Consider the following 25,488-nt stretch of genomic DNA (forward strand, 5'->3'; position numbering starts at 1 on the left):
AAGGCACTTCCATTTTGGAAACATGCATACACACACATTTTAAAGCTGGTATGGTAAATTTGTGCAATGAAGCCTTAGTTTTACGGCTTCTCAGTAGTTCACTGGGGTTACTTTCAGAATGAATCCACATCAAATTCAGCCTCAGACCACCCCCACTGAACAGAAAACCAGAAGCTCAGGTACCGCCATCGGAATATATTTCCTCAACACCAGGCTAGGAACATGATTTGTAAGGTGACTAGTGAAAATATTTACATTTGGCTTTGTCTCCTCCTCGTTCTCGCCTAAGAAATCATGAGACTTTTGCAAGAATTTGTTCCTACGCTGATGGCAAGCATGACTGAGTCTCAATGGACCAAAAGCTATTTCAGTTTGGGACTGATAGATACTGCAAGATAATTATCTACCTTGCATATGATCAATGGGGAAAAGGATCTATGGGACATTTGTTCAAAGTCATAGTGTGTCTTGTTTGTATTTACCTATTCTAAGACATCTTTAATTTTAAGAGATGCCACTGATTTAATGACAGCCTTTCAAGCAAAGAAAAATGCAACACGTAATGGGCACATCTACTGTGCACAATCCATCCTGATTTCCGAAAAGTCAAAGTATGCAAGAAAAAATTAAAAGTACATCTGAGATGATAGGAATATGACTCTAGAAGCCTAAGTTTGCTCTTGTTCCCAATCTCCTAGAAATTCCAAGAGTTATTCCAAGATATCTAAGGAAAGAGTAACGTATGAAGAACGTACAGTAACATCTCAGACTTCAATGTCTTCACTAAGAATAAAGTAACAGCAGTTCATAGGTTGCGCTCACTCTTTTCAGATGGGAAAAGCTTCTGGTTGGCTATGTTGAGCAAGATTCCAGGATGAATCAAGCCTGGGATGATTTCTGTGATCCATTAGCAATGTCTGCCATGAAAGCAAGAGGGGCTGACATCACAAATGCACTATTTCTAATCTAGAAAGATCAATTCTACTAAGACAAAATCTCTTCCAGTGCTTGCTCTCTTCTCCCTATTTGATCATTTTAATCAAACATAACTGAGGATTAAGAAGTCTAAGAGTGGTCAAAGATATTCTGCCTGGAGCAAATTCTGGTCCCTGACCACCTATAAGCTCAGTTTTTCAAGTCTCCTAATAGGAACCGTACAGCTGGGACAGCTGGGTGTCAGCCGGTCTTCTCTGAGCAGTTGTTTGCAGTAAACTGTGGTTGTCATGGGAGCCAGGCTCTGGAGGACACTGTCCTGATTGATTTATTAGGTAGAGGTAAGAGATGCCCTTCTGTCACACGACCACAGATTCGGAGTAGAGAACATTTTGGGGTTTGGTGATTACAGGCCAGCAAAATCCTAATAGAGCTCTCCGCATGATCTCAGCCCTCCGGGTGCTCCTGGGAAAAGCTTTTATTACCCTAGCCACCCTGGGTTGCTGAGAAACAAACTTGCTAGGCTAGAGGTGAAAGGACACTCATGGTGTGCCTCTTCTCTGGTCTCTATGACCTTCAGGGTTTGCGGGTTCCTTGGTTTTGTAGCTAGAAGGGACTTTGGAATCCAGCCCTTTTATGTTTCAAATGAAGCCCAGAAAGGTGATGAAATTTGTCCAAGGTTACACAGCAAGTGGGTGGCAAAGCTGGGACAGGAACCCAAGGCTCCTGGTTCCAAGGTAGGGTCCTGCTCTCTCTCCTTTACACCCTGATGTTCTGCATACCTGCTAACCCTTGAGAGGCATGGTACTCTTACCCACATTGATTCTTGTGTCTAAAACCTTTATCCAGCTTTTGGAAGAAAGAGCAACACGTGAAAAGGGCTCATAAGGGCCATCACGATCTGACCTCTGCTGAATTCTTCAGCCTAGCTTTTTTCCCTGCTCCCTCTCACCTTGAACTCTCTGCCCCACTGAGATCCATTCTTCCCGACTGAGGTATGTTCTCTCACCACCCTCTCTCACCTTTGCACTGGTTGTTTCTTCTGATGAGAGCACTGCTCCCCTTCCACCTGGAGGACTCATATTCATCCTTTACTTCTAAGCATGCACTTTCCTTTCTTCTCCAGGAATTCTTCTTTGAGTTCCAGGTCTGGATTAGCTGCACCAACAGCTGCATCCGGAACCTTGTCACTCAAGGTGTGCTTTTTAAAGCAGCAACACTGGCATCACCAAAGCGCTTCTTAGAAATGCAGCATCTCAGGTCCATCCCAGACCACTGAGTTGATATGGATTTTAACAAGGCCCCCCCAGGTGATTCTCATGTATATTAAAGGTGGACAAATGATACTCTAAAACACACTTCCCACCCTCTTTTTATAGCATGCTTCTTGTGACATATTTCACTGCAACTGCTTGTTGGCCAGTCTTCTCACTAGATGCTCAGCCTGGCAAAGGCAGGAGATGCCTTCTTCACCTATCTACTTCCAGCCCACAGCACTGGGCCTGGCACATGGTAAGTACGCTAAATGAATCGATGAATCAATTAACTAAAGTGAGGGTCTCCTCAAGTCTCTTAACATTTGCAAGGCCAATACTTTTTTTTTTTTTTTTTAAGAATGTTACTTTTAAGCTAGAAAAACCTTGGAGTTTGTGGAATTCAGTTGTTTCCAATGGTGAACTATAGATCTTTGATAGTTCAGGTAGACCTCAGGGACCCCTGGGACTGGAGGCAGGAGTTGAAGAGGAGACCCAGAAGCGGGGGCTCCAGGCCACCCACTCAAGCTTCCAGCAGAACAACTCTGTAGTCACCTGGTCCACACATCCACTCATCCCATGATCCAATTATTCAACAAATAATGGTTTAGCACCTACTCACAGGAGTGAATAGGACAAAAAGGATCACTAGCTATGCATGAACTGCCATTGCAGTGGGGAAGAGAGAGAACGTATGAGCAATATAGGATTCTACACCCAGTAGATATGACAGAAAATTAAAACACGAGGGTGTGATACAGTGAATGGGTAGAGGAATGAGGTAGAGTGAATGAGGAGGTGGCATTCTAGCTAAGACCTGAGGATCTATGTAAGATTTATTTAGAAAACAAAGTTTTCACTGCTTGAAAACAGCAAAGTACTACTGTCGTTTTATAGATTAAGAGACCGCAGGCCAGAGAGGGCCAGAGCCCACGGCTGCACAGTGGGTTTACTAGCAGTCCCAGGACAGATCAGGAGACGGAGGCCTTGATTCCTGCTGATGCCAGTGTGCGATATCAGAGAAACCTCAGATTCCCTCCGGAGACTAGGAAGACCAGGGGAGGAGGAAACTGGGTGACACAGGCAGGGGTTGGTGGGCAGTGGCTGGTGACTAGCTGGCTGGCAGTAAGTAGGTTGTCACAGTCCCTCCCTGAGTGGGTTGTCCTGCCTCAATGGGTGGCCAGAAAGCCTTTCTAGAAGATTTATGTCCTGGAGGGTCATAAAGGATCCAAGATGATTATAAAGACAAAGTCAGCAGTGAAGCCTTGGTTTAGCTTCCACCCGAACTCCCTGAACCCTGTGGCGAAGCCCAATAAAATAGACCGCCTCTCCCTGATCATGGGCAAGATGGCAGCCAGGATGACTCAACCAGCAGCTTTCATCTGGGGCTCAGCTGCTGTCTGTCTGCTTTCTTTTAGCTTTTATCTAGAGAACCTTTCTTTCATGTGAAAGGGAGCAAGTTACAGTCCAGGACCCAATGGAACAGATAAGGCCCGCACCAGGGAAAGATCTCTTTTATCCCTCGATCAGGCTCTCACGTCTTCCCTCAGACTCTTGGAGGGCTGTAAGTGTTGTACGGGCCCAGGGGGAAACTCAGAGCCAGACTCCACAGCAAACTCTGTGCACCTCTGGGAAGCTCATCCAACCTGAGGGGGCCTTCGATTCTCTTCCATGGATGAAATGGGGAGGATACTTTGCCTAGTTTAGAGGGTGATTTGAAAGCTCTTTAAAGCAAAACACGCTGCCCACAAAGTATTTCAGGAAGTCATGCAATTCTCTCTGGGGCTACTGATACTACCCCGGCCCGGAGACCACACTCTCTCTCTTGGATCAGTATGACAACAGCCTCAAGGGCCTCACTGCCTCCCTCTGGTCTTGACTCCTCTAGTCCCCGCTTCCAACTGCAGTCAGAACGATCTTTCTCCCCTGAAGTTCTGATAATATCTCCCCCTTGTGAAAAACACTTGAAAAGCTTCCCATTACCCTAGAGAGATAATCCAAACTCTTTAACCCTGCTTAAAGGGCATTCGGAACTGGCCCCCAATGACCTCTCCCTTCTTATCTCTAACCACTCCTGCTGTCACACACTCCGCGCCAACTACACAGAAATTCTTTCAGTTCCTCCACACGCAGTGTTTACCAAAGTGCAGAAAGAGTTCCCCCGGGGCAGGAAAAAGGATTTTAGGTGATACCCGAGAAGATCACAGACCCAGTATTGAACAACAATGAATCACACGGGGGAAAAGCAATTAGGTTCCCTTTTACATTCTCTTCCCCTCCTCCAGATTACCTTAAGAAAGTCATAAAGGTGCAGGCAAATGACCAAACTTTGAGAGGAAAACCCTGCTCTTTATAGTATTATGTATTAGAGTATTATGTCGTCCGGACACTTCACAGGCCAGCCCCCTGGCCTACAACCGTCCAATCCTCTCTCTCTGCTTGCCTGGCCCTTACTCACCCTTTGGGTCTCAGAGTCTCAGCCCTCGGGAGGGCTTCCCTGGGTTACCTAGCCTGGGCGTCTAAGCCTCGCCTCCCCAACAGGCCCCACTCGTCTGCTGCCATGACACTTATTCCTGTCCCTTGCACTTGCTTGTTTAATTACATGTGACAGTAAGCTATGTGCAGGCAGGGACTGCTTCTACCCTTAACATTGCGTGGTCACCAACCGACCTAAAAGAGGGGCTACTCAGTTTGTGCTGAATAAGTGAATGAATGTCATTGTTGGATGCGAGGCATGAAATGCAGCCACCATTTCGGACACTAGTTTGGGGAATTTCAGAAGACAGCGACTGTCTTTCAGTTACGGTTGAATCCTGCATGGCACCTATCACAGTGGTGGCATAGTCACTGCTGGTGATATAAAAATCATGCCTTAATATATGTTCAAATTATGAATGTATTTAGTTATGGTCATTTATGGACTTAAGTCCAGAAATAACCCAAGATTTCTTATGAAAGAGCAGGAAAAGCCCTAGGTTAGGGGGCCATGGCCCTGCCACCACACTCTTCCATGACCTTAGTCAGGACACATCTCCTCAAGGAGGCTAAGTTTCCCATCTCTGAAACTGAAAGTGGAAGATGAGTACAGGCAGTGACCGTTTAAAAGAGCAGTGATGTCTCTCTCTTATCTGACATTTCAGGAGTCCAGGAAGCCGAAGTTCCGAGATTCATTCTCTCTGCCCACTTCCCGTCTCAAACCCCGACACGACTAAGGCGACTGCCACCCTTATTTATTTCACAAAGCCCATCCTCAGCCTGTGGAAGAAAAGGATCCAGCAAAGTCCCATGGTAGCCAGAAGAATTTACCACTGCACTCGTATCAGATGCCCATACCTGGGCCCCAGCTCGTCCTCACTCCTCCAGACGAAGTCGCCGAACTTCTCATAGTGAGAGTTGTAGTGGTGCTGGACTCGAAACAGCATGGAGGCTGAGACTTCCATCAGCGTGTTGTAGGCAGTCTGCTGTTCCTTGCCACTTGTGTACCCATTGTACAGATTGTAGATCTTGTCGGCGATCTCTGGCAGGAAGAAGTGCAGGCACAGATCACTGGGACAGTAGGAAAAGGGAGGATGGAAGCATGCCTTGTAGCTTGGAAGGCATATTCATGCAAGAGTTCACTGGTGTGGTCTTCGGGGGGCCAACAAACCTTAGCTCTGTCCTGAATATGCCACTGGCCAGTTGTGTTCAGTTCTCTTATCAATCAACTGGAAATAAAATGATACATACTCGGGAGGGACATTGTGAGGGCTAAATTAAAAAGTGGATGTAAAGCACTCAACACAGGGTCTGGCACAAAGGTAATGCTTATAGTTGTAAGCATAATTTTTAACAGAAGTTTGGTGTCTATGACTTAACAGAAAATTTCAAATAGGTGCAGAGGCTTAAATAAACTGTTGTGAGCTCTTCTCAGCAGTCTACTTCCAGCTCCTCTCTGCAATATTGCCAACACATTTCTGTGATCAGGTCTAACAGCTCTGTTCAGAAATCTTCCAAAGAAAAGCCAGACTCCTTTGCTTGCCGTGCATGGCAATTTCTGGTCTTTCAGTCATTCCTACTAACTGAGGTAACTTAAATCCATTACAGGTTGCTCTCTTACAGAGAAGGTGCGTTCTTTCATCTTTGAAGACTGAACAAAATTCATGTACATCCACAGGTCATTGCTAACAAAGACTGCCTCCAGGAAAATCAGAGGGGCTTGGGTTCAGGATGGGAGAAGCAATTACTCTGCACAATTTTCTACTCTCATTTAGATTGTTCTTGTTTTTTAAACCATATTCATATGCTATTTTAAAATAAAAATAATTTAAAGATTACCAGGAAACCATCTCAAATCCCCTCCCTTTTGAGACTCAGTATCTCACCATCTCCTCTTGTCTGGTAGCACACAAAACATTTATCATCAAGGTTATGATTGAGCCATTGGAGAAATGTCTCTCTCTCCCCCCACTAGAATGTGAACTCCTAAAAAGTGGAGAGTACGTCCCTCCTGCACTGCTTGTACCAGGGCCCTTGGAAAATATTTGCTCAACTTCAAGTGAACTGTGAGAACTTACAAGCTACCACCACATTTTTGCCAGTCTCGATGCAGAAACTGTATCTATACATTGTCTAAGAACGAAGCGTATGGTGGATCTGATGTGTTGGTTCTATTTTTTTTTTTTTTTTTTTTTTGCAGGTGTCTTGCCTAATATTTACAACTTCATGGACCAGGAACAGCAAAAAGGTCTATTCCCGCATGTTAATTCTGACAGTTGCTGAGGATGCTGGGCCTGCCCCTGGGCTAGACAGGAAAGGGATCTGTGATCAGTTAATGATGTCTGCCACAGGTGCAGCAAAGGAAAGTGGTCCTCTAGGCGCCACCGATTTGCCAGCTCGAGCACAGACCAAAGTGGAAGAGAAGGATGGGCCCCTAAAAGCCCAGGCCGAGTGGCAGGACACAGGCGTGGGGTTCTGACTCTCCATTATTCCTTGCCTCTAAGTTAGAACATAGATTCTATAAAAGAGGAGCAAGTCTTTTCACTGGCAGACATACTGCTGGCCAATCTCCATTTCCTTCATGGCTCTGATTAACTTAGCCCCATGTCCCTCCTGGTCCCTTAGTCCCTTCGCTGTCTTCTCCCTCTACCAATGTGTGTGAGGTGGGGAAGGAGTGGCGGTTAATGTTGGGTCCTGAATTTAGAGACAGGAAATGTGAGTTAGCTGGGGAGCGAAGACATGGGCCACCCACCTTCTGCTTTGTTGTCATCCACCAGCGGGCAGGCGGTCCGCAGGGTCACGGTGCTGAGCTCTGAGTGCCTCCCTCGTGTGTCCACAGCATAGAGGGTGAACCTGTAGCACAGCAAGAAAACAGAGCGTAAGGCCACGGCTTCAGAGAAGGCCCTGGAAGCTGCGAGGAGGAACACAGCACCGTAGCACAGGAGGAACAGCTGAAAGAACTCAGGGATGCTTAGGCTGCAGAAGAAATGATTTGGAGGAAAAATGCTAATTACTAAACATTTATTGAGCACCAACTGCCTGCTGGGCATTTTGCACTTAAAATCTTAACTTACAGGTAGCGAGGCCAGAAGGCAGGGATTATCATCCCTTGCGTTTCACCAGTGAGGAAACTGACACTTAGTTTTGTCTATTTCTCTTGTCTCACAGTTACTAGAGGACAGAGCAGTCTGAGTCTAGGACTTGAGAAGTAAAACCCAATGTTATCTTGTTTGGCTTTATAAACTCACTTATATATTCATTCATTCACTCATTCATTCAATCAACAAATATTCATGAGCATTAACTGTGTGCCAGGAATTATTGCAGGAGCTAAGATTACAAAGATGAGCAAGAGAGTCAAGTTCTCTGCTTGCATAAAGCTAATCAAAAAGGAAGCAAAAAATCAGACAACCATAAATGTAAGAGAGAATGTAACAGGTTAATACAGAAAAGACTAACGTGAAAGAGAATGTGGGTGCTTTGGACAGGTTTGTCCACGAAGACCTTCTTGTGGAGAGGTTTGAGCTGAGACATGAAAATGAAAAGGGACTAGCTTATGGGAGGAAGACCAGGGGAAGAGCATTCCATACAAGAAAACTGGTAAGTGCAAAGGTTCTGAGGAGAGGGGGATCCAGACTGCTGGAGGAATGGACAGCAGTAGGTAGCAAATATGAGAGGTAGATAGCAAACAGAGAGCAAAATGAGACGAATGGGAAGATGGGTGGGGACCTTGGGGCCACGATAGGGTGTCTGGAAGTTATTTAAGGTACAAGCCATGTCCCAACCCAGGGCACAGAATTCTTTCTGGAGCAGACACTGTCCTCTGGCCTACTTGGAGAAGGCTCTCTGACCCTTCATACCTCCGGATCTCCAAGTTCTGTGGTTTAAACAAAGTCCAAGGAGTGAGCAGAGAAAACTTTCAAGAGGAGGTAAGCCTTGGAGGCGAGCAACAATCTGAACGGAAGGGAGAAGGGATGAGCATCTAAGTGTCCTGTCTTGTCACGCCCTCCTCTTCACCAGCCTTCAAGGGTAGAGGTAGTTGTGAGGAGTGGGAAGACTGTTCCCTGGGTCAGATAGAAGAAACCACCATCCTGGGGCCCTATTTCCTTTCCTCCTTCCCCAACACGTCAACTTACCTCGTCTTATAAAATGAGCATTACACTACTCCCGCCAAGTTGCAGAATAATGAGCCCTGATTGTACATATTAGATGGTTAATAAACATGAGTTGGCCGTACAAATCAATTAATATGTGATAAGTCCTTAATATGCGTCAAGCACTGGCCTGAGCATTTTTATCTGCATTATTGCTATTGATCCTCCTAGGTGATCCTAAAAGATATCTACTATTACTCTCCTTATTTCATACAAGAGGCTCGGAGAGGACAAAAAGCTTGCCTAGAACCACCCAGTAATTACTGGGACTGGCAATTAAGTCTAGGTGTGTCTGACTCCAAAGCCCATGCATTTAACCACTATCAGCCACTGTCTTCTGGCTAAAGGTCTACGGGTACCAACACTGTACAAATACAACAAATACAATTCCATTAGGTACATTTGCCAAACTCCAACTATGTTGAAACAGTGCCATTTCACATGTTTTTCTAATCTTATGAAAACTTGCTAAAGTAATCGCCCTCATTATCTACATCTTCCAGAAGAGGAAACTGAAGATCAAAAAATTTGGCAATTTGTCCAAAATCACAGAGCTGGACAGTGAAAGAGCCAAGATTCACACCATGGTTTGTCTTACCCTAAAACCTGAACTCCTTGCCCTTAGCTGCCACTCTGCCGCTCTAGCTCTACCACTGCTGGCTTAGAGGGTCTGAACCTGGTCATCTCTCAGGCCCTCTGAGTTTTCACACCTCATGACCTGGTGCCCCAATGTTTTTGTGAAAGGCACTATAAATCAGAACTTCTCAGTACTAGGTGCACAGTAAGCAGAAGCCAGTATCTTTCTGGAGAAAACACTATTTGTCTTTTTTTGTGTGTAAAAATCTCCTTTTGAAAAAATAACTCAATTTCTCTTCTAAAGAACTGTGAAGGGTACTCATGTCATCCCAAGAATGTGTTTCTAGCTTATTCTGTGATAATGCTTCTGAGTTCCATTGTAATTCAGACAGTACATTAGTGCCATCCTGCCTTTTCTAGGAAGTTGGTATTTTTTGGTGCACATAGGAATTCACCAGTCATGCCAGGTCTATGTTTACAATGCCATGAGCCCGGCTGGCAGCAAGCCTTATAACCATATATGCTCCACAGTCTTTGCTGCTATGGGACACTGCCACCAGGCCCATGACAGGCCCATGGAGACACCTCCCAGCACCACAGGAATGTGCACTGCTCTGTCCCACCCGTCTTCTGCAAAGGGGACTGGGGTGAGGAGTCAGGCAGGGAACAGGGCAGGAGGACTCTTGTAGCCCAATCAGCATCCATTCAAACCTTGGCTCTGGTGTTCACTAGCTGTATGACCTTGGTCTAGTTGATCATCCTCTCTGCTCCTGTCTCCCTAAATGTGAAACAAAAGCAAACAAGTCCCTCCCTGCAGAACTGTCAGTCCAAGTGTAGGAAACCTAGGGTCATACGATGGCTGAGTGCAACGCTAGGCACGAATGCCATCTAATAAGTGGTCACTGGTGTCCTTTACACGCACTATGCCAGTTAATCTTCATGATGATACACTGGGTACCATGATTGTTCCCATTTTATCAATAAGGATGTTGGTTCCAAAGAGGCCAAGTAATTCACCCATAATTATGTATTAAAAAATAAATAGCAGCAGGGGACCAGAACTTAGGTCTGTCTGAATCCCAAGATTATGTTCTTAATCACACTGTACTATACTACCTTGTCAAACCTAATTCCACCTTGTATCTTTCATCAGCTGACTTGCAGTGCTGGGAAGGGTAAGCAAGTGTAGGTCTACTCCTAATTCATGTGACTTAAGATACCTAAACATGGAGTGTTTTGGCCTCATCTTCAGACGGAAGCCAACCTATTCATCAGCCTTCTGGGCCGTTTAGCTTCAGCCTTTGGTGAGAGAACAGCAGCACTGTTATATGGGCGTTCTCTCTCTCCACCTGTCACATCTCAGCACTGTGAGCGGAGCTCCGTTCTGGCTCTTACTATATATCCTATATTGTCTCAGTCAAGGGAGAAGTAGTGGGTGACAGAGGGAGAAGTCTGGTGTTGGAGGTGGCCAGGCTTGGGTTCACTTTCCATTCTCTTGCCTTGCTGTGTGACCTTGGACTAGTCACTTCACCTCTCTGTGTTTATATCACTTCTCTGTTTGAGGCATCTTGTGATAGGAAGGCTGCTATCCACTTCACAGATCAGTGTGGACGAATGTGAAATTTAAGTGCTATACAAGGGGAGGTATGGCTGGGAAGCCTTGCACAGGGGTTGGAAGCATGACCATCATGAAACCCCAGGACGTGAGAATAAGTAAGCGGCAAAGGAGGAAGGTAAGGACAGTACCAGGTAACATCATGTAAGCACTTACTGTACACACAACAACCCATCTAGAAAGCAGCAGAGGCAGAATCCAAACCACAGCCTGCAGCTTGGGTATGTCCCCAGCACTTCATACAATACTAGGCATATGACAGGCCATCTAAATATTTGGTAAATGAATGAACTTGAGCATAGCACATCTCATTTCTCAATTTCAGTTTCTGCGTCAGCAAAATGGGGATAACTGTACAGACAGTGTACGGTTGTCTCAAGGATCACATAGAGTGAGGCATGAGAAGTGGCTTGTAAGTTGCAAATTTTTATGAAGGCTATATAAAGAGCACTTACTTGGGCAAGAGTACACATTTTTAAAATGCTTTCTTGGAGTAGAAGAGGAGACATATTTCAACTGAGGAGAAAGTGGAAGGTTGTAGTAAATAAAACATGTGAATGAGACTCCAAACATGAGGACTTGGAGACAATTTTTAACACTGCTTTCCCATTGGCCACTTATGTTTGCATGATGCTTCTGTAATATATTTCCTCCACCAAGAGAGTCCGGGGTCACCTCTCTGCTTAGCCAAGCAGCATGAGTAACAGCATGCTGGGGGGGAAGCAGTCTCAGGTTTTCAAGTTATAAAATGTGGGTAGAATCCTCACTTTCCCCAACTGCTGGCTGAGCATTCTTTGAAAAGTCACTTCACTGTTTCTGAGCCTCAGTCTCTGAACCTGTAAAATAGGGTGAAATTAACCATACCTCACAAGTTGGGGGAACAAAACTCAACAAAATAGTGATTGCAACAGGCCTGGTTCACTCTTCACTTCCTAAAAGACAGCTTCTATTTGTGTCATTAGAGTAACTCAACCTGTCAGTGGAGGCCTTAGGCCACCCTGCCAGTGGGAGCGGAGGGGTGGAGAAAGAGGAAGATGACAAGCTCACGGGGCTGGGTCAAAAGTCACAAGGCCACGCGCTTTCTGCCTGTCTCAGCTGTAATTGTAGAACTGTTCCAGAGACACATCTGAAAGCTGTTAGGGGACCAGGGGCTCTTTGAGAGGGGAAGAGACTGGTGGCCCCTGATGTGGGGAAGGAGGAGAGAATGAGAGAGACCGAGAGACAGAGACATGTACACAAACACAGAGCAGAGTGAAAAGGTGACAGAGAGAGACCGAGAAAGACACAGGCAACACAGATCTGTGTTCTCAGGGGTCAGGAGGGCCCCAGTTACCTTGGTCCAGCTCTTCCATTTTCACCCGCTGAGGCAGGCTGAGATCCACTGGCCATTTGAACTAGAACTCCTGAGCCATCACCAAACTCCACATCCTCATTCTACAGGTGGGAAAACCAAGGCCCCAAGAGGAGAGAGACTTGCACAAGGACCTGCTGCCAATAAGTTAAGAATAAAGACACTGGCTCTCCTGACTCCTCCTTTCAGTGCTCCATCTACACACCATCTTGCTTCCTGTACAACCAGCTGACTTAGGTCTGTTGGACCTATGGGATACTTTTATTATAAAAGAGGTGGCTCCAAGGATGAAGTGGGATGAGCTATTTAGGAAACTGGAACTCCAGGCTCAAACCCTTGCCACGCCTCCTCTGATCCTGTTTCAGGGGAAAGAATACTGGCCAACACGGCTGAAAACCTGAGTTTGCATCCCAGCTTTTCCACAGACTGTGGGTTGTGAGATCTTGGATGCCTAAAGCAATGCGGTCTTTATGTGGTGGGATTTCAACGTGTGGGGAGATGCCTTGGGACTGGCTACTCAAATGCAAAGTATTTTTCAGTGTTTCTTCACTGTCTTCAGGACAAAGCACAAACTCCTCCCCATGGGCCCGCGACGTGACTCCTTGCTCGCGGTGATGCCTGGCACGTGAGCGCTCAGTGAGAGAGAGCTGTGGGTATTGTCAAGATGATGACGATGATGAAGATGAAGATGATGCCGCCACTGCCCGAGGCTCTGAACCCCCTGCCATCCAGAGTAAGTCGTCCTGGTGGAGATCAGAGGTGGGTAGGTGGAGAGGAAGCTGTTGTCAGTCCCATCCAAGACCCCCAGACCCGATCGCGGCAGGGGTGACTGAATGAAACTGAGACGTTAATTGGAGGTGAGAGCTTCTCACCGATCTGACAGGGGGTAAGAGCTGAGACAGAGCCTCAGAGGCCCACGTCAGAACCAGGTCCCCGAGAGGACGGGAAAATGCGTTTGAAGTCTCTAGGCCAACGCCTGCTCTTCCCCAGCCATCACGCGATTTAGGCATTCTGGGGAGGCAAGATCTCCTTACTGATTTGAAGGGAAACAGATGTTTCCAGGCCAGAGTCCCTGGTCTTGTAAAAATGCTCCTTCCCCCACACAGCTTTGGCAAACAACTTTCCGTTAACTCAACCCCTACCCTCCATCTACCACCAGCTACCACCACTCCCCTCCCCGCCATTCCCAGCACAGTGTGCAAATCAGGGGTGGTGGGAAAAACACCAAGGCCCAGCTCCAGCGGCAGGTATGAGCAGCCAGCCAGCCAGGGACACCCCACTGCCTTTTCCTGGGTCTCAGTCTCTGCAGCGAAGGAACTAAACCAAGATGAGCTCTGAGGGATAGGCCAGACCTGATATTCTAGGGACTGAGGGCATTTTCCTCTGAAAGAGTTGGTACTGTCCCTTCCAGATCCTTCTCCATTGGAGTCCATGGCAAAGAGCATGGGCGTGCCTTAGCAGGCTCCGGGTTTGAATTTGGACTCCATCAGCTACTGGGCAAGAACAACTTAACCAGGGGGCCTTGGTTTCCTTATCTGTAGAATGGGGACAAAGGATCCATCTATGGGGTTGTGAGAATTAAATCAAAATTCAGTTGCCCACCACCCATTTAGGTTTTTTATGAAGGAAATTGAGCACCATACCTCTCTCCTTGAACCAACCATGACGCACAGAACAGTCTGAACCCAGAGGAGTTGTGCGGTAATATTTGTGACTGACTCCTGGCAGTTCAAAGACTCAAGTATGTAACCCAGCTCTGCTTTAGCAGTAGAAGAGCATTCTCGTTTTCATGATCACGATGAAGCAGGCGGTGTTGTGGTTAAAAGAGAATTTGGAGCTTGATGACCTGAGTTCAGATGTTGGTTCTGCAACCTCCTATCATTGTGACCTCTCTGTTCTTCAGTGTTCTTGTCTTTAAAGTGTGGATGATAATATGACCTCCTTCAAAGGGATGCTGGAGGAATAAAGTACTCAAAACAGTGCCTGGCACATGGTCAGTGCTAAGTAAGCACTGACCATTATTTGACGTGTGTGTTTAAATGATAAATCTCTTCTATGACAATTTTAAATGAGTCCCCCACCCCAGTCCTTTGACTTTGCTCCCACTGAGAGGCAGGGGTCTATGCCCTTTCACCTTGAATGCAGCGGGCTCCTGAGTGCTTTCATTAACAGAGTGCGGCACAAGGGATGCACTGTAACTTTTGAGTCTGGGTCATAAAATGCTACACAGCTTCTGTCTAGCTCCCTCAAGCATTCTTGCTTGGAGCCCTGAGCCACCATGCAAGACAGCCAACTACCATGAGGCCACCCTGGTGTGAGGAAGGCAGGCCATGTGCAGAGGCCCTGTTAGGCACTTCAGCTGTCACAACTCAGGTCATCCGAGCCCAATCTCCAGGAAGATGAGTAAAGGAGCCCTCAGGTGATCTCAGCCCAAGCAGTGGAGTCACTCCCAGCTTTTGAATCCTTGCAGCTGAGGCCCTGGTCTTCATGGAGCAAAGACAGCCCAACCTGCTGTGCCCCGTGCCAATGCCCGACCCACAGAATCCATCAGCCTAATCAAGCGGTTGTTTTAAGCCACTAAATTCTGGGGTCATTTGTTATGTCATCAATAGTAACTATAACAGTTTCCAAGCATTCAGAGCAGGGGTCAGCAACGATGGGCCATGGGCCAAATCTGGTCTGCTGCCTGTTTTTGTGACGTTTTAACGGAACATAGCCACTCTCATTTTCCTAAAACCTGTTTCCTGTGGATGCTTTCATGCTACAGTGACAGAACTGAGTAACTGCAAGGGAGCATATGGTCCACAAAGCCTAAAAAACGTACTATCTAGACCTCTAGGGAAAAGTTAGCTGACCCCTGAATTAGAGTTTTGACTGCACTTAACATTAAAATCATTTGCTTACATTATTTCATTTGATCCCAGGGTTAGACGTCATTCCCATTTTACAGATAAGCTCAGTGAGTTCAGGTGACTTGTCCAAGGTCACACAGCAATTCTGACTCCAAGTCTAATGCCACAACAGCCTGCTGAAGATCTGGACTGTGGTTTGGATTCAGACACTGAATGAGCAGTGCAACCTTGGTCAAGTTCTACCACGTCCTGCCCTTTGGTTTCCTGGCTGTGAGATGAGGGGTCTGGGCAAGATGGTACAGACTGGCTGCCAAAATTCAGTTGTCCCAAGTTTCCTGCAGCCGAGTGCTGGCCACCAGGCAAAGTATCTCCGTTCTCCTTTAGTCCAAGTGCATCTCAGAGGGACTTTGGAACAATCAGCCAGGGGCTCTGTGGATACCTGCTCTGTTCCACATGCAGCCCCCTACTCCCCAACACCAAAACCCAACTTTCTTATCTCTTAACTCAGACTGACAAGCCATGCTTTCTGCCAACATAAATATTTAACTCCAATACCCAGCACAGAGACACTGGCATGGTGTTAAGGACTCTAGCCCTGGTTTCTACTTTCAAAACAACCCAGTCTGAACCATGATTGGGAGGCCCTGCCTGGGACAAAGGTGAGGCAGCCTGTGGTTGGGCTCCAAACATCAGCCCCGCCCACCTGCCCTCCCTTCAACCCCTCCAGCTGCATGAGCTAACAGGTAAAGAATCAGGGGAGGGGGGAGCCTGTAGAGAGAGCTCTGGGGGAAGGCCAAGTCTGGAAACCAATGAGGGCCTGAGCTCAGGCAGAGGCAACAACAATCGAGAATCAGTGTTACACACACACTGCTCTGCCTGCCAAGGCCCCCAAAATTCACTGGGTTTTTGAGCGTTACACTCAAATCCTTAGTGCCAAGAAAACTATAACTCAGGAGTGAATTATTCGCATACTGACATTTAAAATCAAATAAATACAAACTGATTTACAATTAAACAGGCTGAGTGTATCTCCAACACTCAACTAATGAATGAGCAATTACTACAGCAGCTCGGCTCTGTGTGTGGAGCACCTGAGAGATGCCTGGCTCTCTACTAAGCAGGGAAGGAAATCACTCAAAGAGAACAAGAGTGTGGTCCTTGCTTTCAAAGCGCTCACAGAAGAGCAGGGAGGTGATCAAGTGAACAAGAAATGGGAGGCAGTGTTCCAGCACTTCAATAAAAACGTATTGTTGTCCCTATGTTTGCTTCAGGTATGTCCCTTCACCCTTCTTGAAAACAGTGGAGTAAGCCTTAGATATGCATTCAAGGGTCACCTGGGTCAGCTGGCAACCTACAGGGGATGTCAACCACCTATAAAAACCTCATTGTCTCCTACAAAAAGCATGGTGACACACCTTACCCTCCCCACCCAGAAAGCCTGAGAGGTATGAACATGCCAGTGCCTTTTAATACACAGGTAGTATGCAAATGGTCTGCCTAAACTCATTCATCCACCTAGCAGGTACAGCCCACCCCGCTCCTTGAAAGGAAAATTCAAGCCAATCGGCATTAGCAGCAGCTCTTGTCCTCTGCCTTCCTTTCCTTCTTCTCTGTCTCTTCCCCTTCTCATCCTCCCTCTTCTCCATCTCTCTTTTCAGGGAACAGACAACATAACTCCTCTTCAACTTGTATTCCTGGGATCCTTGAAGCCAAGTGTGGCCTTTTACTTATATATTTATTGCATATTGGACAACCTGAAACCCAGATTAAAAACAATAATTTTCAAGTGACTTCAGTTACAGAATTCTTTGCATGAAAGCATAACTTGGAAGCATGTTGAACTGAGAGGCAGAGGACATGATTTGTAGGTTTAACTTCATCAACTAACATCTGTCTTTGGTCAGATGATTTGACTTTTCTGTGCCTCAGGTACCTATTGATAACCCCACAGGGATGCTGTAAGGACCAAATAGTCTTTTTGGGTGTGAAAGTGCCTTAGAGATCCCACACACATTTTTGGGGCACCTACTCTGCGTCAGACACATTGCTGGGAACTTTTATATAGTTGTCTTCTGTTCTCTTTACAACTGTCTAAGGGGTATGTATTATTAAATCCATATTTACAAGTGAGCCATAGAAATGTGAATGGACTTTCCCAAGGCTGAACAGACAGTGGTTCAGCCAGGCCGGGCCCCAGTCTAGGCCTCCTCATTCAAAGTCCAGTGCTATTTCCAAATACAATGATTAGGTATTCATTGGTCCCAGCTGGGTCTTGAGTCACAGTTCAGAGGAGGCTGGCGTTTATTAGGAGGATGAACTCCATGTTCCCAACTTCTGACAAGGAAGAGGTCTCAGGACAGGAACACCATTGCCTTCACCCCCTTTCAACACAGATACTGCTCCTCTTTCCACATCAGACCCTAAAGTCATCTTCCTCTGCGGTGCCTTTGGAGACTGCATTTTGCCAAAGCCAAGCACAGAGGAAAGGAGGCCAAGTAGAGGTCACCAACTTGGATTTATCCTCGGATGTTAAATTAGGGAAGGACACTCTAGGCAGGATGGTTCTTATCTACTTCAAGCTGAGCTCTGTCTCCACCTCACATGGGTGGAGGGGTGGATGTGGGGAGAAGGACCAACCCCTGCGCTTGGAGTCTGAAGGACTGAATTTGATCATGGCTCTATTTCCTGTTCCTATCACCTCTGAGAGCCTCAGCTTCCATATGTAAAATTCGGTAAATAATATCTGCCTGGTGAGACTGTTCTAACAATGAAGTAACATGGAAAACACCTAGAACAGTGCTTGTAAATGTTATCTTGCTTGTCTTGCTTATTTGTGATACTCAAGTGAGATGAAGTGGGAACAATGCTACTTTGAAACTCAACCTCATGGGCAAAGGCAATCACCCAGGGGATGTTGTAAGCAATAAAAACCACTGTTTTTCTTAAGGTTTGGTTAGAGATCTAGCTCAGCCACTGGAGGTGTAGGTAAATCATACTATGTCTACGAGCCTCACTTTCCTCATCAGCCGCATAGTGCCAATCCCTGCTTTCAAGAGAAGTAGGAGAATTAGAGACAATGCATATAGTGAGCTACTGGCTCAACTGGGTCTGAACCTTAGGCTGCCCTGGCTTTGCCCCAGTCGACACTATGACCTTGTGTGATGTCCTTCCCCATAGACCTTGCCTTCTTTTCCTATAAAACAATGGATCACCAGATGCCTTCACTGGTAAAATCTACCAAATGTTAACACCAGTCCTTCACAAGGTCTTCCCAAAAAATAAAAATGGAGGAAACACTGCCAGCTAATTAACTGTATGAAGCCAGTGTTATTCTGATACCCAAAAAACAGACAAAGATACCACAAGGAAAAGAAAAGAAAAGAAAAGTCCAATATCATTTATAAACATAGACACAGAATACTAACCAAGTACGGTAACATATAAAAAAGGATTATATAGTATGACCAAATGGGATTTAGCCTATGAAAATAAGATTGATTCAGTATATAAACATTGACCAAAAAGTATATCATATTAATAGGATAAAAGATAAAAATTACATGATAGACACAGAAAAACTTTAACAAAATGCAACACATTTTCATGATAAAAAAAACACCCAACAAAATATGAATAGAAAGAAACTTCCCCAACCTGAGAAACAGCATCTGTGGAAAACCCACCATTAACATCATACTTAATGGTAAAGACTGAAGCTTTCCCCATAAGATCAGGAACAAGACCAGGACGCCCACTTTCACTACTTGCTATTCAGCATTGTTCTGAAGGTTCTAGACAGGGCAATGAGGCCATAAAAGGAAACAAAAGTTATCTAGATAGCAGAGGAAAATGTAAAACTATCTCTATTTGCAGATGGCATAATCTTATCTTGTATACAGAAAAACAAAGGAATTCACTCACATACACACACACACACACACACGTACGTACGTAAAAAAAAAAGATTTAATAAAGTTCAGAAAGGTTACAGGTTAAAAGAGTAATATACAAAAATCTATTGTATTCTATATCCTAGCAGTGAATGAACAGAAAATAAAATTAAGAAACAATTCCATTTACAGTACTGTCAAACAGAATAAAACATTCAGGAATAATTTTAACAAAAAGTGTGGAAGACTTACACACTGGGAACTACAGAATATGATTGAAAGAAATTAAAGAAGAGCTAAAAAATGGAAAGGTATCTTGTGTACATGGACTGGAAAACTAACACTGTTAAGATGAAAATACTTCCAAATTTATCTATAAATATAACACAATCCCTATCAAAATCCCAGATGATTTTTTGTGGAAATTGACAAGCTCCTATAAAATTCATATGAAAATGCACAATACCCAGAATAGCCACATAATCTTGAAAAAGAGTCCTCAATCCTATGTGCCAGTGGGTACTATGTGAGATGAGATGAGATTAAAAAGAAACATAAAACACAGCCCTCAAGGGCTCCCAATTCACTTGACTAGATCGATCAATCGATCAATCTATCTCATATACACATGTCATCTTTGCCAATCATTGGCTATATAAAATCTAATTTACTCTTTACAATAATCTTAAGTACCAGATTGTATTATCTATACCAATCTATATTTACAGATGAATATTCTCTATATTTATCTATATTTACAGATGAAGAAACAGAGTCTCAGAGAGATGAAATGAGATTCCTGAATCCTACGGGTCATATGTTCCAGAGCAGGGTCCCATCCCAGAGCCTACCCAACGCCAGGTCTGTGGTCTTTGTGTTACACAGCAGCCCTGCCGTGAATTAACAGTACTTTAATCCTAATCCAGAAAGCAGCTAAATCGTCCTTGAACAGATAAGACATATCCACATGCAACAATGGTGAATAAGACAGGATAGAAAGTTAGCACGGGGAAAACTACTCAGAGAGGGGTAAAGGGGTTGACAAAGTCTTTCCTTAGGCAAGAGCTACAAACCTTTACCTTCACCAGTTTAGGAGGGCCAAAGTGATAGAGGGCAAAGGTACAAATAATATGACTTAAAGATCAACTATCCAATCCAGAATGCCAATAAAAAGCTTAAAGATGATGAAATCACATTGGGCTTGGACTTGCGATATCTCAGTAGAATTCCCAGCAGAGGTGGGAACTGCAGAGGATCTGGAAGCAGTTGCCCAGAAAACTTGAGGGAAACCTTGCCTATGCTGGCCGTGATTCCTGAAGAGAACTCAAAGCGTTCTCATAAGCTGTAAAAATTGCTAGCATCAACATAGCATCTGATCAAGTAGTTCATTCAACCCCGTTGTTTAACTAAGGCTGAGAGTGGGCAATCAACTTTCCTAGGTCACATAGTAAGTTCAAACCAAATCCAGGATTTGAACCCAGGCCCCCTGCCTCCAAGGCAGGATGCTGTACAGACATTTAGCATGGTAAGCAGATTTACAGTGAGGACTAAGAACAGTGCTGACAGCAGGGTGCCCTTCCCACAAAGGTGTCCCCCTGCCTCTACTCCACTTAGCATGAGCTGTCAGTGGGGTCCCCAGAGAGCCTTTATACTGGGCAGCTTTTGCTCTGTTTTGATTTTCTCTTTTCTCTTTGATGACTGCTCTCTGGGCCACACTGCCCTGATCTCTGCTTGCCAATATGGCCTAACTTACCACTTCTTCCCATCAACCATTATGGATATTAAGTGTCGAGTGCTCCAGGTGCTACACGCCGGATCCCTGTCTTCCCAAGACCCTTGCAAAGGAGGTGCCTCACCCTCCCCCATGAGTAGGCTGCAGAAACAGGCTCAGAGCCCTCTGGTTACTCTGGAAGGACACCTGCCTGAGATGCGGTAGGGTATCAGATCTGAACCCAGGTCTGTCTGGTCTGTCTGTCCCCACCACCAGTGCTGCATACTCCCCACTATGCTGTCCCTCTGTGCTCTAGCCAGCAGGTCTGATCACTGCCGTGAACTCAGGCAACCCCACAGAGCCTTTGCCTAGTATCTCAGAGTCCCAACTGCCATCCAGTTCCCTTTGCCCCATGAAGATAAGCCTCTCTGGTCGACTGGACACATCAGCCTTAGAAACCTTGAGACACCAGAATAAGGGAACAGGCTGGGTGGGCATGGTTGGGGCATCCGGCCCTGATAAGACCTCGCCACGGCTGGACAAGCTCTCAGAGACGTAAGGCTTTGCGTAAGCACAAGATTAGAAGAATACATTATTAAAATATTTATTTACTTTCTTACAGGTATTGACATAAAAAGGAGGGGAAAAAAAGGTTCCCAGGAGAGATAAGACACAGTGGGACTTTCTGGGCCTTGGTTTTGAATATACGATTGTTACAGGAATTAAATTAATATTAATAATAAATAATAACAAAAGCTACAAGGGTCAGCTGGAGGCAGCTGGGGTTTCACTTTGCTGACATATGAAACTAAGAACTGATGGTGGAAATTAAAAAGCAAAATGACAAGCAAACAAATAAGCAAACAAACTCACTCTGTTCTTTGGACTAGACTGACACAAATTTAGGACAATGGTTATGTCTTGGGAGGGAAGGAGGGAACAGAACACAACTGGTGAGAGGGAGACAAAGAAATCTTCAAGTGTATCTTTAATTTGAATTCCTTCTAGGGGAAAAGAGAGAGCTCTGAAGCAAATGTGACAGAGTCCTGACATGTATTAATCCTGCATGGTGGGCACATGGAGCCTTATTGCACTGTCTCCATGTTTTCTGCATTTTATTTTCATTTTCATGATTAAAGCAAACAAATGAATGCATCCCTGACACCTATCAATTTACACTTTGCAAGGCTTATTACACAAATAACCTTGAAAGCAAGACAAAGCAGGGTTTATTGCCCACATTTTACATTCAGAGAATTGGATGTTTGCAGGGAGGGTGGGGATGGGGCTTTTTAATCAAGGACAGACACATAGTGGCAGAGTGATAGAGCTGGCACTTAATCAACTGCTGGTTGAGGGCTCCTTGCGCTGTGTTCACCTTGACTTTGAAGACAAAACTGTTCCCTCTTGCAGAAGAATCTCTGGGGTTTGGATTGGTCCAAGGACTAAGATGGCACCGAGACACTTCTGATCTCCAGGCTCTTGGCTAGTCCACCTACCTTCATGTCACTATGCTCTCCCACAATAAGCCTTGATGTCTTTGGTTCAGCAGAAGTTTCCTGAAGCTCGGATATGAGGCTGGGACTTGTAGGCAGGTCCCCCTGCTTCACATTCACACCAGCCTACTTTCCAGTGACTCTCCTTGCCTAGCCGCTTTGTGTGAGTTTGATTGTTGCACCTAAGTGGCGTTTTCCACATTCCTGCCTTCCTCAGACAGAACACCAAGTGTGCAGTCAGGCTGCACAGTGCTACGCTTAAGGACCCAAGGTGCTGGCATCAGAAAGATGAAGATATAGACCCTGCTCTATGCTCCACCCCTATGAGCCTCTATTTCCTCATATGTATAACATGGATGATAACACTCTGAGGACAACAGTTCTTAGTTTTATTTCTTTCCTTTACTCAATCTTTCTTTCTCCTTTTTCTGGAAGCATTGGTGCCTGTATCCACCACTTAGGACCAATTTCTCCATCTCTTCTTGTGATTTGGGTCGGACTGTCCATTTCATACACCTACCTCCTACATCAGAGGTGGTGGTATCCCCTAAACAAGGCAACTAGAGTCCCTTCTTGAGGATTGATAGGATTGGTAGGAAAGGGGTATGTCTCTTTTTCCTGAGATCATAGGCATGAAAAACCATCAAAGCTTGTAGATGCTGGGGTCCATCTCCATCTGCCGAGTGGTCATGTCTCTCTCTACCTGGCTCAGAAACACATTTCCAGGCTCCAGGAAAGACCCACACTTGCTCAGATGGGACTAACTGCTTCTTCCTCTGAGTGTCTTAGTACCTAGGATGTGAAGCCATGAATGACGCTGTCTTCATCTATCCTTTACTTGCTGTCATCCCCCTGGTATGTGAGCTCTCTGGGAGGAAGGAACCACATCTCATTCTCCTTCTAACTCCATCAGCCTCTCACACGGTCATGGTATCCTTAAAAAATTTCTTGCTATTTCAGAAACAGATGAGAGTCAAGTACGCTTAAAAATCAGGAACAGAATAATGGGGAAGGTTGCCAACTCACATAGGCTTACTTAGCTTACTTTTTATCTTCTAGAGGACAGTCATAGTCCATAGTAGGTATTTAGAAAATGCCTTATACCTTAGACTGGCCCAAGAAGCAAGGGACCGAAGTAGAGTTCTTACCAATAAGCATCAGGCAGGAGAAACTGACGCATGCTGATGAGTTGTCTCTGGTTCACTCCACACCCTCTCTCGCCCTGCTTATCTGAGACTGTAGATTTCAACCACTCTCCTTTCTTCCAATTCTGGTCTATCCCAGACCTCATTGCTTCTCATCTAGGCCTTAGGAATAGCTCCCTTGTTTGCTTCCTACAGTTCTCTCCCACCTCCAGCCTATTCCAGTATATTAGCCAAAGGGATCTTCCTAAAGTACAAATCTGACAATGTCTACTGAGCAGCTTAAAATCTGAACAGCTCCCCTTTCCCTCAAGATAAAGTCCCTCTATAGTTTGACCCCTATCAACCTCTTCAACTTCATCACCCAAATTTTCCCCATTGCTCTATGACTTGAGAAGGGTTTGTAAATTGCTATGTTACCTTGCTCTTCAGTCACATATGACTTCCTCTCCCTGGAAAACCATTGTCCCTTCTATGTTCACCATACTGATCCTGTTCTTCCTTTAACACTCAACTACAATGTGATCCTTTCTTGGCCAGCTTTCACTGGACTAGGAGACATTCTCCCTTCTGACCTCATACATCATTGGCCACATTTTACCGTGAGCGACATAGTGGCAGGAATGATGGTGTTCACGGTCTTCAGGATGTAGTATAGAGCCCTACAGAGAAGCAGACTCTCTAAAACAAATGGTATGAGCAAACACCAATGCTGATGGGGGGATGTTACACTGAAACGCACGGTGAGAGCATAAGTGTGCATGGGAGGGGTAAAGGAAGGCTAGAGGATGTCATTCCTGGCTGCCCAAAATTTCCTTGTTTCCCCACTTTTTTTCCATAGGTCAACATTCGTCTAATGTTGGAGAACCAGTTCACCACTTTTAATTAGCTTGTGGTATGGTGGTTGGTGTATACATCTGGCTCCTCCCAGTAGAAGAGGGAGCTCTTTAGGGCAGATACCATGTCTCAGTGCCCTCTGTGTCCCTTACAGGGTGCCACAGGAGGGAAAGTCGTGCAGGTTCAGACCATGGGCTCTGAGGTCTGAAAAGACCTGCTTTTGCAAATGGAGACCAAAAGAAAGCTGGAGTAGCAATACTTATATCAGACAAAACAAATTTTAAAATAAAGACTATTACAGGAGACAAAGGACACTACATAATGCTCAAGGGATCAATCCAAGAAGAGGATATATGTACTCAACTATATATGTACTCAACATAGGAGCACCTTAATATATAAGGCAATTGTTAACAGACATAAAAGGAGAAATCAACAATAACACAATAATAGTGAGGGACCTTAACACCCCACTTACATCAATGGACAGATCATCCAGACAGAAAATCAGTAAGGAAATACAGACCCTAAATAACACATTAAAGAAAATGGACTTAATTGATATCTATAGAGCATTCCATTTGAAAATAACAGAATACACATTTTTCTCAAATGCACATGGAACATTCTCCAGAACTGACCACATGCCGGCCCACAAAGCTAGACTTGGTAAATTTAAGAAAACTGAAATTGTATCAAACATCTTTTCCAACCACAATGCTATAAGAAAAATACGAGAAAAAAACTGCAAAAACTGCAAACACATGGAGGCTAAACAATATGCTACTAAACAACCAATGGATCACTGAAGAAATCACACAGGAAATCAAAAACTACTTTGAGACAAATGAAAACAAAAACACAATGATCCAAAACCCCTGGACATAGCAAAAGCAGTTCTAAGAAGGAAGTTTATAATGATACAAGCCTACTTCAGGAAATAAGAAAAAAACTCACATAAACAACCTAAACTTACACCTCAACAGCTACAGAAAGAAGAACAAACAAAACCCAAAGTTAGTAGAAGAAAAGAAATCATAAAGACTAGAGCAGAAATAAATGAAATAGATACTAAAAAGCAATAGAAAAGATCAATGAAACTAAAAGCTGGTTCTCTGAAAAAGTACATAAAATTGATAAACCTTTAGTCAGACTCATCAAAAAAAAAAAAAAAAAGGAGAGGGCCTAATTTAATAAAATCAG

At 44.9% G+C, this 25,488-nt stretch overlaps 1 protein-coding gene across 5 annotated transcripts in view; it reads right to left on the reverse strand.

The window, feature by feature from the left end:
* Nucleotides 1–25,488, reverse strand: part of ASTN2 (astrotactin 2) — an 800,009-nt gene that overhangs the window by 7,985 nt on the left and 766,536 nt on the right. For all 5 annotated transcript variants that reach the window (XM_074362105.1, XM_074362106.1, XM_074362104.1 and 2 more), the window contains 2 exons: nt 7,414–7,514; nt 5,520–5,703 (listed from right to left, as the gene is read on the reverse strand). In XM_074362105.1, the coding sequence (XP_074218206.1) occupies nt 5,520–5,703; nt 7,414–7,514 (285 nt within the window). The remainder of the gene's footprint in view (nt 1–5,519; nt 5,704–7,413; nt 7,515–25,488) is intronic.

The sequence above is a fragment of the Camelus bactrianus genome, chromosome 4 (genome assembly GCF_048773025.1).
Source record: "Camelus bactrianus isolate YW-2024 breed Bactrian camel chromosome 4, ASM4877302v1, whole genome shotgun sequence".
Lineage (NCBI taxonomy): Eukaryota > Metazoa > Chordata > Mammalia > Artiodactyla > Camelidae > Camelus > Camelus bactrianus.